Consider the following 15918-nt stretch of genomic DNA (forward strand, 5'->3'; position numbering starts at 1 on the left):
GACCTCTGTCTATCCCTTCTGCGTCATCCTGTTCTGCCTCCTGAAGAAGTTCTGGGCTGATTCATTTGTTATTTGACTAACATTTAACATCCCTAATATGAATGTTGATTTGAAAGATGCTACATTTGGAGATTTTATAAAAAAAATTATTTGAAATTGTCAATGGCATTTTAAGTGGTTTTACAGTGGAAGAGGCTGCAGATGTTACAGTAAACCAGGCTGCAGAAGCTAGATTACTGTTTAATGGGGTACTCTGACGATCAGATGCGAGTCACCTCCACACTCCCTCAGACCTCTGTTTTGTAAAAATATGCATGTGTCTGCCTGCTTGTGAGCGTGCGTACCTACATACGCAAGTGCGCGTGTGTGTGTCGTGACAGCCTCACTGCACAGGAGCTGTAACTGCAGTCTGTAGGGGGTGACAGCTTCCCTCCAGGACTCTACAGGAACCTGTCATCACTCCCATGTCACCTCCATAGCCACCTACCAGGTTTTAAATTAATTACCTTGTCTTTGTCTGTCACACCTTACATCTCACCATTTATCATCTGGTAACTAGACAAGGACGTTTTAGTCACGAAGTTGATTACGTTTTGAAGTTTGGTTTATTGGTATAGCTACATGAAGTGGAAATATCTAAAACCATTCCAAGTATACCCATTTTCCCCTTTTTTCATGGGATGTCACTGTCCACTTTATTCCTTTCATCCTTTATCTCAATTTTCAGGTTACTCTCTTCTCTGAGGGCAAATGGGGGACTGCATTTTGTCATCTGAGTGCAGTACTTCTATTGGTCTATAACTGGTTCAACAAACATCCATACAGTTAACACAGCTAGCCTACTCTGGTGCTACTGCGTATAGCTCCTGAATATTTCAGATCGTTTTGTCTGGTTTGAAGATCACTCGAGTAGAATTAAGTGTTGTGTACTTTCGCTGTGACTCAAGTTCTTCCACAGAGGTAAAAATTCTGCTGATTCTAGAACAACACACTGGAGGGAGTCTATAATAAAATTAGATTTGATAAAATTAGATTTTATTTGTCACATGCGCCAAATACAGCTGGTGTAGACCTTACAGTGAAATCCTTACTTATGAGCCCCTAACCAACAATACAGTTTACAAAAAATACGAGTAAGAATAAGAAATTAAAAGTAACAAGTAATTAAAGAGCAGCAGTAAAATTACAATAGTGAGACTATATACAGTGGGATACCGGTACAGAGTCAATGTGCGAGGGCACCGGTTTGTTGAGGTAATGGGTACATGTAGGTAGAGTTATTAAAGTGACTAAGCATAGATGATAACAACAGAGAAGCAGTGTTGTAAAAGGTGTGTGTGTGTGTGTGTGTGTGTGTGTGTGGGGGGCAATGCAAATAGTCTGGGTAGCCATTTGATTAGATGTTCAGCAGTCTTATGGCTTGGGGGTAGAAGCTGTTTAGAAGCCTCTTGGACCTAGACTTGGTGCTCCGGTACCGCTTGCCATGTGGTTGCAGAGAGAGCAGTCTATGACTAGGGTGGCTGGAGTCTTTGACAATTTTTAGGGCCTTCCTCTGACACCGCCTGGTATAGAGGTCCTGGATGGCAGGAAGCTTGGCCCTGGTGATGTACTGGGCCGTACGCACTAACCTCTGTAGTGACTTGCTGTCGGAGGCCGAGCAGTTGCCTTACCAGGCAGTGATGCAACCAGTCAGGATACTCTAGATGGTGCAGCTGTAGAACCTTTTGAGGATCTGAGGACTCATTCCAAATCTTTTCAGTCTCCTGAGGGGGAATAGGTTTTGGAGTCGGCATGACTGTCTTGGTGTGCTTGGACCATGTTAGTTTGTTGGGGATGTGGACACCAAGGAACTTGAAGCTCTCAACCTGCTCCACTACAGCCCCGACGATGAGAATCGGGGCGTGCTTGGTCCTTTTTCCTGTAGTCCAAAATCATTTCCTTTGTCTTGATCACGTTGAGGGACAGGTTGTTGTCCCGGCACCACATGGCCAGGTCTCTGACCTCCCTATAGGCTGTCTCATCGTTGTCGGTGGTCAGGCCTACCACTGTTGTGTCATTGGCAAACTTAATGATGGTGTTGGAGTCGTGCCTGGCCATGCAGTCATGAGTGAATAGGGAGTACAGGAGGGGACTGAGCACGCACCCCTGAGGGGCCCCTGTGTTGAGGATCAGCGTGGCGGATGTTGTTACCTACCCTTACCACCTGGGGGCGGCCTGTAAGGAGGTCCAGGGTCCAGTTGCAGATGGAGGTGTTTAGTCCCAGTGGTGTCCTTAGCTTATTGATGAGCTTTGAGGGCACTATGGTGTTGAACGCTGAGCTGTAGTCAATGAATAGCATTCTCACATAGGTGTTCCAAGTGGGAAAGGGCAGTGTGGAGTGCAATAGAGATTGAATCATCTGTGGATCTGTTTGGGCGGTATGCGAATTGGAGTGGGTCTAGGGTTTCTGGGATAATGGTGTTGTGAGCCATGACCAGCCTTTCAAAGCACTTCATGGCTACAGACTTGAGTGCTACAGGTCGGTAGTCATTTAGGCAGGTTACCTTAGTGTTCTTGGGCACAGGGACTATTGTGGTCTGCTTAAAACTTGTTGTATTACAGGGAGAGGTTGAAAATGTCACTGAAAACACTTGCCAGTTGGTCAGCGCATGCTCGCAGTACACGTCCTGGTAATCTGTCTGGCCTTGTGAATGTTGACCTGTTTTAAGGTCTTACTTGCATCGGCTGCGGAGAGCGTGATCACACAGTCTTCCGGAACAGCTGGTGCTCATGCATGTTTCAGTGTTATTTGCCTCGAAGCGAGCATAGAAGTAGTTTAGCTTGTCTGATAGGCTCGTGTCACTGGGCAGCTCTCGGCTGTGCTTCTCTTTGTAGTCTAATGGTTTGCAAGCCTTGCGAGCGTCAGAGCCAGTGTAGTACGATTCGATCTTAGTCTTGTATTGAGGCTTTGCCTGTTTGATGGTTTGTCGGAGGGCATAGCAGGATTTCTTATAAGCTTCCGGGTTAGAGTCCCGCTCCTTGAAAGCGGCAGCGCTAGCATTTAGCTCAGTGCGGATGTTGCTTGTAATCCATGGCTTCTGGTTGGGGTGTGTACTTACCGTCACTGTGGGGACGACGTCATCGATGCACTTATTGATGAAGCCAATGACTGATGTGTACTCCTGAATGCCATCGGGGGGAATCCCGGAACATATTCCAGTCTGTGCTAGCAAAACAGTCCTGTAGCTTAGCATCTGCTTCCTCTGACCACTTTTTTTTATTGATCGAGTCACTGGTGCTTCCTGCTTTAATTTTTGCTTGTAAGCAGGAATCAGGAGGATAGAATTATGGTCAGATTTGCCAAATGGAGGATGTCGGAGAGCTTTGTACACGTCTCTGTGTGTGGAGTAAAGGTGGTCGAGAGTTTATTTTTTTTTATTTTTTTTTTCTCTCCCCCCTCTGGTTGAACATTTATCATGCTGATAAATTTGGTAAGACAGATTTAAGTTTCCCTGCATTAAAGTCCCCGGCTACTAGGAGCGCCCCCTCTGGGTGAGCGTTTTCCTGTTTGCTTATGGCGGAATACAGCTCATTCAGTGCTGTCTTAGTGCCAGCATCAGTCTGTGGTGGTATGTAGACGGCTACGAAAAATACAGTTGAAAACTCTAGGTAGATAGTGTCGTCTACAGCTTATCATGAGATACTCTACCTCAGGCGAGCAAAACCTCGAGACTTCCTTAGATATCGTGCACCAACTGTTATTTACAAAAATGCATAGTCCGCCGCCCCTTGTCTTACCAGAAGCTGCTGTTCTGTCCTGCTGATACAGCGTATAACCAGCCAGCTGTATGTTGATGATGTCATCGTTCAGCCACGACTCCGTGAAGCATAAGATATTACAGTTTTGAATGTCCCATTGGTAGTTTAATCTTCCGCGTAGGTCATCAGTTTTATTTTCCAAAGATTGCAAGTTTGCTAGCAGAATGGAAGGAAGTAGGGGTTTATTCGGTCACCTATGAATTCTCAGAAGGCAGCCCGCCCTCTGGCGATGATCTGGGCCTGTTCCGGGGGAAGCAGTATATCATTCACGTCAGACTCGTTAAAGGAAAAAAAGGATTCTGCCAGTTATTTTTGGTTATAAGAGACGGTGGCAGCAACATTATGTACAAAATAAGTTTAAGTTACAAACAATGCAAAGAAATGAACAAAAAACACAATTGGTTAGGGATACGTAAAATGTCAGCCTTGTTTTCCGCCGCCATCTTGTCAGTATGGCGTATAGAACCACAAAGAAGTAAATGTGGCATCATCACAAAAACAGAAGATTACTTTTTGAGAAATAAAGCGAACATTTTGTATACCTTTAAGTACACATGACTTGCGTGGCTCATTGTATTTATTCATCCCCGTCTTAAATTTTTCAGTGCAGCAGGACATACCAAGGTGCTACTGCTGTAGGTAAAGAGACCCAATCTTATTGTTTAATAAAAATGACTAAAATGTTGATTCTGTGTAGTCGTTTGTTTGTGCTGGAGATGTGTGTTGGTGCGTGTTTGTATGCCCTGTTCTGTGAGTGTTTTGAGTATTCTGTTATCTTGTGTGAGAGAGACAAAAGGAGTGCGTTAGTGAAAGGGTGTGTGTGTGTGTGTGTGTGTGTGTGTGTGTGTGTGTGTGTGTTAACATGAGGGTTTAGCTCTACACCTTTCCCTGTTCCAGTCAGGGACATTGACTTTGATCATTATGTCAGTGGAGCTGCTGCTGAAGCTTTACCCCAGATACCACTTCAAAAGGCAGGTTGTCTGACCCTTTACTCTCCATCTCACACACTACTCAGCAGTTTTCCCCTTAGACCATTCCTCTGTCACACACTGTCCTTCAACACACAAACAAGCACACGCATCCATCAAACCAACCAACGTAAATCAGTCCAACTCATCGTAGACCATGCATGGTAACGTTTATTCCAGACATGCAGAATGTTCACAACAGAGATGGAAACCAGCACATAGAATATATTTATATATATATATATATATAAATATATTCTATCCAAAATGGGAAAAAATCTGCACATAAAGAAAATGATAGACATGATTTTGAAAGTCACTGTTTTACTGACACAGCACGTATGCATCTCGCAGCAGAAAGACGGCCAGAGAATGATGTGACAGAACAGTGCGGAAGGTGAGTGGGAACTATTTCATGCATAGACAAATTACCATAAAAATGTGTCTTATGGGTATTAAGTTGAATTGTCTCTTCAATGGCAGACTGAGTCACTGAATTTCCCCTGCTAGATTGGGGTCTCTCTCTCTCTGCCATTTGCTCTTACTGTATGACATAGAGCAGCCATCTACTTTCTCCCCAAAGTCAGGTTTCTAAAAGCCCTTTAGGAGTGTGTGAGAAGTTTCCAGACTGAGGCATGTCTGTTGCCCAAAGATAAACATTAGAGCTCTTTAGACAGGGATGTCTCTTCAGCCCATCTGTCCAGTGAAGCACGCTGTGGCTACAGTAGCTTCCTACTGTGCAATATAACTTGTATTACCAAAAGGGCAGCAAGTTTGTTATCATACCCATAGATGTACTGTAAGGCTGTCTTGAGTTCAGTGCCTTTAAACATCATGACCATGTTGAATCATTCACCAGCTGTGGTCCTATTTCTATTTGTTGTTTCTAGAAATACAGTACAGATGCCTAAAAATGTAACATTGCCAGGTGTTCTGCTTTTAATTGCTGTGACTTTCTGATTAGAAATGGTTTGTCAATGCTCGCTTTGGGTTGGATCTGGAGTGATCTAGTGCTTTGCATGCTTAGACAGGGGCGTTACTGGGGTTTTTTTCAGCAAGGAATGAACCAATAGGTGTTCATAGTTTAAACCATCACTTTAGATCTCTTTGAAGATTTTAAATTCAGGCCAAATAAATGCAATCAAATCATTATCATATAATTTTCTCTTTGGTCTCATTTGTGCAGCTAACACCTACATAAGCCCTTGATAATACAGGCAGTGGAATCAAGAACTATTGGCCAACTTAAAGTATTGAAATCAAATTGGACTTCAGGAGAATGTTATGAGTAGTAATATGAACATGAATGTAAGTCCAAACAAGGCTGTTATGAAGCATTATGTAGTTATGAAGGTTTTATAAGAGGTGTTATGACCTTGTAGTAAACATCTGAAGTGTGTCAATATAACAGTCCTTTGTTGTGTTACCGTAGTTGAATCTGAACAAACTGTGTCTTATTACAGATCGCATAGTGGCACATTTGAATACAGACAAATTGGTGTGTTACAGTACATGTACAGAGAGAACGGCTGCTAATCAATCAAACCTCAAAACAATGTTCCTTTAACGTTACAGCAGGTCCTTACAGTGGCATCCAAAAATCTGGCTACTGTTTAGTCCAAAGCATGCCTATATAATATTGCATATATATTCTTCATATAAATACATGTCATACCGATACAGCAGGGTGGCAATAGGTTAAGGATTTGTGTTGGTCTCTGTAGTACTACAAAATGCATTCAGTCAAACAAGCTATGTTAACAGTCCCAGGTAATGAGACAAGGTGCTGGAGTAGCATGGGTTGTATTTGGAGGGGGAGCTAGGGGGTCAGTGGGTAAGTGGGTTGTATTTGGATTGGGAACTAGGGGGTCAGTGGGTAAGTGGGTTGTATTTGGAGGAGGAGCTAGTGGGTCAGTGGGTAAGTGGGTTGTATTTGGAGGGGGAGCTAGGGGGTAAGTGGGTTGTATTTGGAGGGGGAGCTAGGGGGTAAGTGGGTTGTATTTGGAGGGGGAGCTAGGGGGTAAGTGGGTTGTATTTGGAGGGGGAGCTAGGGGGTAAGTGGGTTGTATTTGGAGGAGGAGCTAGGGGGTCAGTGGGTAAGTGGGTTGTATTTGGAGGGGGAGCTAGGGGGTAAGTGGGTTGTATTTGGAGGGGGAGCTAGGGGTCAGTGGGTAAGTGGGTTATATTTGGAGGGGGAGCTAGGGGGTCAGTGGGTAAGTGGGTTATATTTGGAGGGGGAGCTAGGGGGTCAGTGGGTAAGTGGGTTGTATTTGGAGGGGGAGCTAGGGGGTCAGTGGGTAAGTGGGTTGTATTTGGAGGGGGAGCTAGGGGGTCAGTGGGTAAGTGGGTTATATTTGGAGGGGGAGCTAGGGGGTCAGTGGGTAAGTGGGTTGTATTTGGAGGGGGAGCTAGGGGGTCAGTGGGTAAGTGGGTTGTATTTGGAGGGGGGAGCTAGGAGGTCAGTGGGTAAGTGGGTTGTATTTGGAGGGGGAGCTAGGGGGTCAGTGGGTAAGTGGGTTGTATTTGGAGGGGGAGCTAGGGGTCAGTGGGTAAGTGGGTTGTATTTGGAGGGGGAGCTAGGGGGTCAGTGGGTAAGTGGGTTGTATTTGGAGGGGGGAGCTAGGGGGTCAGTGGGTAAGTGGGTTGTATTTGGAGGGGGAGCTAGGGGGTAAGTGGGTTATATTTGGAGGGGGGAGCTAGGGGGTCAGTGGGTAAGTGGGTTGTATTTGGAGGGGGAGCTAGGGGGTAAGTGGGTTATATTTGGAGGGGGAGCTAGGGGGTCAGTGGGTAAGGGGAGAGTGATTGATTGTTCTGACAAATTTCATATCCTCAGACTTATGCCCATGCTCTGGCATGGATGTTTGGAGAGGGATGGGGAGGGGAGGCATGCACATCTATATAGTCAGACCCCTCCCACAGCAAGGAAGGGGGGGGATTCTGTTTCTGTGGAGTCCACAGTCAACCCACATGGGGCTGAAACACTCACATTATGTACAACTCACTCTCAAGTCTCTAAGCACCTGGCATGTTTGATCCCAAAGTAAAAACACAGACAAACAAATATGAATTCACAAACAAAATGAAAAAGGTTGGCTATCTACAGTCAAGTGGTCTCTTTTTTTCATAAAAAATCTACAAAATAAACAACATAAATTCGAAAACATCTCTGAATTGTATTCCTTGGTCAAATATTACATTCTTCGGCAACCTATACCAGGCGACAGCCATCTTAACTTAAGTCTCAATCATCGCAGCTCAACATACACAACTTTTATAAAATGTAAATGGATATATTCATCTATATATATTTATATTGCAAATATATCTGTATAGTTGTATATGCTTTCAATCCAGGAGGTCAGGTCAACCAAGTATATTTTCAGATTATTCAGCTGTCTTGATGTTTGTAGTCCAAAGCTTGGAGTTAATTTTCAAGGTCTCCTTCCATTCTTGATACAGAAAAGTTTATCACTTCATTCCTCTGTTCATCCCTCTCTTCTTAATTTTAAGAGTATTTTTACTCCACAGAGAGTCGAATGAGAGTAGCAAGTTCCTCAAACCATAAGTCAATCGTCCAACGTTATTTTAAAATACACTTTTTATATCAAGGATTTTATTTCAAGCAAATGTTAGTGGAATCTAATGCATGCATATCTGGATCTTTTGTGTTTGTTTCATTCATTTGCTACTGTATTTCCTACTCTTTAAACGTCTTAATTGTTTGCCTTATTTTTAATCTCAGAATCAACGGAATAAATGTTTTTCCCATGCAGCATCCTCTGCTTGGCTTGTAGCAGAGCTCTTGTTTCATGGTCTATACACTGGTCACTTGGTTACTGTTAGGGAAGAGAGAGGGGGGAAGGGGAGAGAGAAAGGTTAAGGTCCAGTCATTCCTACAGTATGGCAGACTGGTCTGTAGCTGAAACAGCAGGAGGGTTACTCTCCTTGCCACACAGCCAGTCTGCTATAGCTGCAGTCTTTAATCAATCCACACAGAGCTCAGAAATTTGCTGAGCTGACACACACACAAGGACACACACACTATCCAGTCATCAACGTGATTGATGACAGACTGGTGTATGTTTATGCATGTTAAAATATTACCTTGGAATTGTTATGCAGTATGCATGTACGTGCATGTATTTATGCACTGCAGCGTGTGTGTGTGTGTGTGTGTGTGTGTGTGTGTGTGTGTGTGTGTGTGTGTGTGTGTGTGTGTGTGTGCACGCGCATATGCATTACTTACCAGAGACCGTTACACAGACGACTATGGTGAGTATACCCAGGATTATGGAAACGACACTGAGCAGTCGAGCCAGTTTACCCAGTCTCTTAGCTCCGTCCATGTCTCCCGACTGCAGGCTGTTTCTGGACTACAGAGGAGAGGACACAACACAAGGCCAGATGTATTTACACCCTCACAGAGACACCCAACAGTCATGACACAATTTGAGTTCTTACATTTTGGTCATTTAGCAGACAATCTTATCCAGAGCGACTTACAGTCAGAATTATAATCAAGTTGTGAACTTGAACTCAAATCTTGAACTCAAATCTTGAACTATGATATCATTTGTCTCCCATGTTATCTTGTCTGTCTTATTTCCTGTCTGTATGACTTGTGCTCTTGTTGGACAAATTCATCTTACAACAACTGAAACACTTAAATCCATACAGAGATTCACTGGAACATGGTTTAACTGCAATTTACAGCTTTAAACTTTTTCTCAAACATACTTGGACGTTTCACTCAGTCTCGATAAGTGTTTCACTGTGAAATTTATCACCTGCTAGTCCATCAATCCACAGAGAAATTGCTTTAAAAGCAATTTAACGCGAACACTAACTGAGAGATTTCCTACAACTCGACAAAATTTGGGACCATATCATTGCAGACCTTTAATTTATTTACCCTTTTGCCAGGTACTTTATTGAACATTTTACGATAACGACTTGACCAAGAGATTATCCTTGATGTATAAAGTATTTCAGATATTTAAAAATGACAGTTAGGCCTATTCATTGATTGACAAACTTTGATAAAGGTTAAATTAAATCAAAAATGTAAAGTCTGCAGAGCCTATAGGTTGTTATTGGTTGAAGTTGATGAATAGTATAGTGTGGGCCTTACTGTAAATCACACAAGGCAGCTTTATACGGTACTATACAGTGCATTCGGAAAGTATTCAGACCCCTTGACTTTTTCCACATTTTGTTACGTTACAGCCTTGTTCTAAAATTGATTAAATGATTAGAAAAAACTAACATCTACACACAATACCCCATAATGACGAAGTAAAAACAGATTTTTGAAAAGGTATAAAAAAAATATCTTAGATATCACATTTACGTAAGTATTCAGCACCTTTGGCAGCGATTACAGCCTTGAGTCTTCTTGGTTACGATGCTACAAGTCCGGGCTCCGGCTGGGCCACTCAAGGACATTCAGAGACTGTGCGTTGTCTTGGCTGTGTGCTTAGGGTCGTTGTCCTGTTGGAAGGTGAACCTTCGCCCCAGCCTGAGGTCCTGAGCACTCTGGAGCAGGTTTTCATCAAGGAGCTCTCTGTACTTCGCTCCGTTCATCTTTCCCTTGATCCTGACGAGTCTCTCAATCCCTGCAGCTGAAAAACATTCCCACAGCATGATGCTGCCACCACCATGATTCACCGTAGGGATGGTGCCAGGTTTCCTCCAGACGTGACACTTGGCATTCAGGACAAAGAGTTCAATCTTGGTTCCGTCAGACCAGAGAATCTTGTTTCTCATGGTCTGAGAGTCCTTTAGGTGCCTTTTGGCAAATTCCAAGCGGGCTGTCATGTGCCTTTTACTGAGGAGTGACTTCCGTCTGGCCACTCTACCATAAAGCCCTGATTGGTGGAGTGCTGCAGAGTTGGTTGTCCTTCTGGAAGGTTCTGCCATCTCCACAGAGGAATTCTGGAGCTCCGTCAGAGTGACCATCGGGTTCTTGGTCACCTCCCTGACCAAGGCCCTTCTCCACCGACTGCTCAGTTTGTCCGGGCTCAGATTTGGTACCCTTCCCCTGATCTGTGCCTCGACACAATCCTGTCTCGTAGCTCTGCGGACAATTCCTTCGACCTCATGGCTTGGTTATTGCTCTGACATGCACTGTCAACTGTGGGACCTTTATATAGACAGGTGTGTGCCTTTCTAAATCATGTCCAATCAATTTAATTTATCACAGGTGGACTCCAATCAAGTTGTAGAAACATCTCAAGGATGATCAATGGAAACAGGATGCACCTGAGCAAAATGTTTTGTCTCATAGCAAAGGGTCTGAATACTTAAGTAAGGTATTTCTGTTTATTTTGAATACATTTGCAAACATTACTGAAAACTTGTTTTCGCTTTGTCATTATGTGTAGATAAATGTATTTAATTACCCAGGCTTCCCTAGAACTTCCCCATTGTCACGTCATGACCAGCAGAGGGAGGTATTGTATTAGTTTTGGTCAGGACGTGGCAGGTTTTTTGTGTGTTAAGTGTTGTGTTGGTGATTAGGACTCCCAATTGAAGGCAGGTGTGTTGAGTTGCCTTTGATTGGGAGTCCTATATAGGAGTGTGTGTTTTTCTTTGGGGTTGTGGGTAGTTGTTCTTGCATTGCGTTTTGTGTGCCTGCAAGACTGTTCCTGTCTTGTGTATTGTTTTGTCCGGTGGATGCTTTACTCCTTTTTGGAATTAAAATATGAGTATCCACATACCCGCTGCGCCTTGGTCCATTTTTGAAGACAGCTGTTACACCCATCTATCGAAACACTTTCTTCCCCACCTCCTTGATAACAGCCGTTCATTTTTCTCTTTGGATGATCGTGACTAGTAGAAATCCCATAGTTGAAACCTGATTCGCTGCCCTCCTGACTGACCAAGAGACACAGAAGACAACTAACCTCTGATGTCACCAGGTTGCAATTACCCAGGTTTCCCTAGTACACCACATTTTCCCATTAACCCCTCATTGTTTCCACGGATGCAACACACACACACACACACACACACACACACACACACACACACACACACACACACACACACACACACACACACACACACACCCCCACTCCACTACACTGCATTATGAAGATCAATAGTTACTAACAGATCTCTACTCAACATGCATCTCCTCCACACTCAGTGTCCAACCTCCGCCTCTTAGACTGGGTTAGAGTGGTGTATTATCTGTTTCTGTCATCACCACATCCAACAGCTTATAAACCAAAATCGAACCAATCATCTCAAAAAAGATATAGGAAAACAACAAAATGCTAACCGCAGATATACTATTTGAGCATGAAACAAAAGTACTTCAAGAAGCATGTGGTTGCTGTCCGTGGTGCTGGACTGGCCTCTATGAGGGTCTATGTTTTCATTTATATCAAAGTCAGATCGGTTTAACCACACAATGGAGGAATGAAAGGACACAGTTTCAAAGTATTCTAACTGGGGGGAAATTACATATAGCTGAATTCAATAAGCATTTATTAAACCATAATGTCTGAGTAGATGACTGGAGGCTCTGCTACAATGGTGATCTCACTTCTACACTCTTCCCCATCTCCTTGGTAATACTGATAATGCTTGATGTTAGAGCAGCGACTACCTATGCTTAATGCTGTGTGCGTAGCGGCAGCCTCATTAAAATTCAGAACTCGGGGTGATAGTTTTGTTTAAGAGCGGGCAGGGAGGAATACAAATCATAATCTTAAACAGAACACTGTCATTATTTTAGCTATGAATATTAGAAACATCCTCTGATGCTGTAGGTCTTCATCAGGGTCCGGCACAGAACCCTTCAAATGAACCCATTCTTTCTGCTTAGCCCAGTGAAACTATATTTACTGTCTGGTACAGTAACATAGTCTACTGTTTCAATATGCTCTGTGGTATGAGTAACAAAACTGCAAGAGTTGACTAATACATCAAAAAGGCATATACGCAACAGTATATGTGCAATTGGACAGCCCAATATTAATGTATAATATACAGGTAACTGCCAAAATAAAGGAAACACCAACAAAAACTTTCTTAATAGGGCGTTGGGTCACCAGGAGCCGCCAGAACAGCTTCAGTGCACCTTGACACAGAACTGGAACTCTATTGGAGGAATGCAACACCATTCTTCCACAAGAAATTCCATAATTTGGTGTTTTGTTGATGGTGATGGAAAATGCTGTCTTAGGCGCCGCTCCAGAATCTCCCAAAAGTGTTTAATTGGGTTAAGATCAGGTCACACACACACACACACACTTTAAACCCCCTGGGGCGGCAGGTAGCCTAGTGGTTAGAGCGTTGGACTTGTAACCGAAAGGTTGCTAGATCGAATCCCTGAGCTGACAAGGTAAAAATCTGTCGTTCTGCCCCTGAACAAGGCAGTTAACCCACTGTTCCTATTAGAATTTGTTCTTAACTGATTTGCCTAGTTAAATAAAGGTTAAATAAAGAAAAACTATGCTCCTTTTGAGACCCCTCTTTCAAAGTCACAGATCTCTTCTTCTAATCATGTTACCCAAAATAATGGACAACTGGGCACTTTTATACATGACCATAAACATAATGGGATGTTAAATGCTTAATTAACTCAGGAACCACACCTGTGTGGAAGCACCTGCTTTGTATCCCTCATTTACTCAAGTGTTTCCTTTATTTTGGCAGTTTCCTGTAGATATTCTCATTTAAAGCCTGTGTAACACGAATCAATTTGGACACAATTTTTGTTGCAGTTGCAGGTTGAAAATGAAATCATCTCAAGCAATTTTGCTGATACACGAAGCGACTCAAACACCATTGAGTCAGCACAATAGAGCATCTTCATGAAGCTGAAGCCTTTGACACAAACATGACGTTCCGATTTTAGTTCTCAGGTAGAACATCATTGTAGTTCAGAGGTACTGTAGAGCATTGTGTGAGCGAGCCATTGTTTCTGTGAAATAGAGCTTTGAACCATTGTGTTTCCTTGGTTATCCCCTGTTATGTGTGTGTAGGAAGAGCTCCCTGGATGACAGGTTTGTATGCTCAGGGCTGGGAGGAGGGACAGGGAGGGAGACAGGAGGGGGAGGGATGGAGCACTGGGAGAGACTCCCGCCATGGGGGATGGATGAGATTATACTTTTATCACTGCAGGAAGCAACACTCTCTAATCATAGTCGCACACCTCATGTAGCCTAGCCCATAGGCCTATAGTTGTGATACAAACCTTATTACAACATAAAGTGGCTAAATAACTTCTTAAAATTAAGCACATTAATCCATTGGCATATATAAGCGGTGTGTGAGTTTGGGGAAGATCATTTTCACCATAAAAATGCACCTTTATAATAAAAGCATTAGATGCATAATTGCATTTGCGGTCACTTTTGATAATGGTGTTTTCTGATAATGGAACATTGCGCTTATAGCCTACTACCATGTGCGCATTGCTGCGCTTATAATGTGAAGTAATAGCCTAATAGTTCTTCCAATATGCACCTCGGAATTGGATAAGGACCCGCGCAGTTGCATCCCCGATGTCTTGTTTTAGGGTGCATTACGGCCACAAAGGGGATGTCGCCATGAAATTCGAGGCATTATCAGGTGCTTGTCAAACTGTGAATGAGAGACTATTTGAGTGTGTACAGCCTTTCAAATGACTTTTTCAAATCATCATTAGAGTCTCATCATGCAGCCTTACAATGTATTAAAATTTAAACATATAGCCCAACGTTTGTAGAACAACTAAAGTTACATGAATAACTCTAAATTAAGCATACAGGAATACCTATTTCTTTGTTAACTGCCCAACACAGAATAGCCGCACGTGCACACTCCCTCAAATCATTTGGAGAAAATATTTATATTTTATTCAGCTTTGTTCTATTGTATTCTTCTTACTACAAAATAATATAAAATAATGCCACAGAATTATGAGAAAATCTTGTCTGCTAAATGAACTAGTGTAGCCCACAGCCATTTGGCATAGCCACATCAGGACCTAACATAAGGACAACTCAGAGTATGCTATTCTTTTCTTCTGAAATAGACTACATTTTCTTCATATCATGTTTCTTTAGACCTATCTAAAATAAATAAGGGATTTATTGTGAAGGTGTAGGCTATACTACATGGATTTATTAGACAAGACTTGTAGGCTGTGTTGAAGCCAGGAGATGCTAAATGTGTTTATGTTAATTAACGGTCATTTACCGTAAGACCGATAGTTATTTGCTTGACAATCACCTGCTGATGAAATGACGTGACCGCCACAGCCCTAGGAAGACGTGCTCATATTTTCTGATGAATGTGAAATTCAGCAAAAACCTGGCCTCTTGTCCTACATATGTGATTGTCGTTCTGCAGCACAACCCGGCAATCCCACAAGGCACACACACACACACACATCCCCTCCCCAGCTCTGCAGTTGTTCCCACTGCAGTTGAGGCTGGAGAGAGAGAGATGAAGGAAGAGAAAGAGAAAGAAAGAGGGAGGATAGGGCGAGAGAGGGAGAAAGAGAGAAAGAAGGAGGAGATGGAGAGCTGCGAGTCTCTAAAAAAGTGCTCTCCCTCCCTCCAGCCTGCTGCTGTCATTAATAATGAGGAGTGTGGTCGCACGGATGGAATAAGCCTGGAGGAGAGGAGATCTACTGTACTGTAGGGAGGGCCTGCCAGGACAGTGTGTGTGCGTGCATGCGTGCGTCAGGGTTGGGCTAAATTCGAATTGAAGGCAGTCAATTCAAGAAGTAAATTAAAATTACAATTAAATAATTTTAAAAAAGGCATTTATTTTCAATTACTTCTCAATAAACTGAAAAGTAGAAGCTATTTTTATTCAAATCACAAATCACACTGAATGCCTTCAATTCGAATTGAGACCAACCCTGGTGTGTGTGTGTGTGTGTGCCCGTGTGTATTCAGATAACTCTAAAATGTTTCCTATCCTCCCCTCCCTCCTTGAAGTAATCCCTGATCTAACATGATCTGATAGGCGAGATTGAGAGTTCCACTACGACCTAATTTCTACCAATCCAGTCACATCAGATTAGTGACCACTTTAAGGGAGGAAGGACAGTAGGACACATTTCTACAGTATTGGAACGGAGCCCAAGGGCAGGACAGGGGTAGGAAACCCAGGTGTGTAAGAGTTCACTGAAACACCTGATTCAACA

General features: G+C 43.1%; 1 protein-coding gene across 1 annotated transcript in view; it reads right to left on the reverse strand.

The window, feature by feature from the left end:
* Positions 1 to 7438: 7438 nt before the first annotated feature.
* The window catches only part of LOC106581038 (trafficking regulator of GLUT4 1-like), a 37904-nt gene continuing 29424 nt past the window's right edge, over positions 7439 to 15918 (reverse strand). Inside the window, exons 2-3 of the mRNA XM_014162711.2 lie at positions 9013 to 9139; positions 7439 to 8602 (exon numbers count right to left, since the gene is read on the reverse strand). Coding sequence (XP_014018186.1) covers positions 8592 to 8602; positions 9013 to 9139 — 138 coding nt within the window. The 3' untranslated portion in view covers positions 7439 to 8591. The remainder of the gene's footprint in view (positions 8603 to 9012; positions 9140 to 15918) is intronic.

This window comes from Salmo salar, chromosome ssa20, assembly GCF_905237065.1.
Source record: "Salmo salar chromosome ssa20, Ssal_v3.1, whole genome shotgun sequence".
Lineage (NCBI taxonomy): Eukaryota > Metazoa > Chordata > Actinopteri > Salmoniformes > Salmonidae > Salmo > Salmo salar.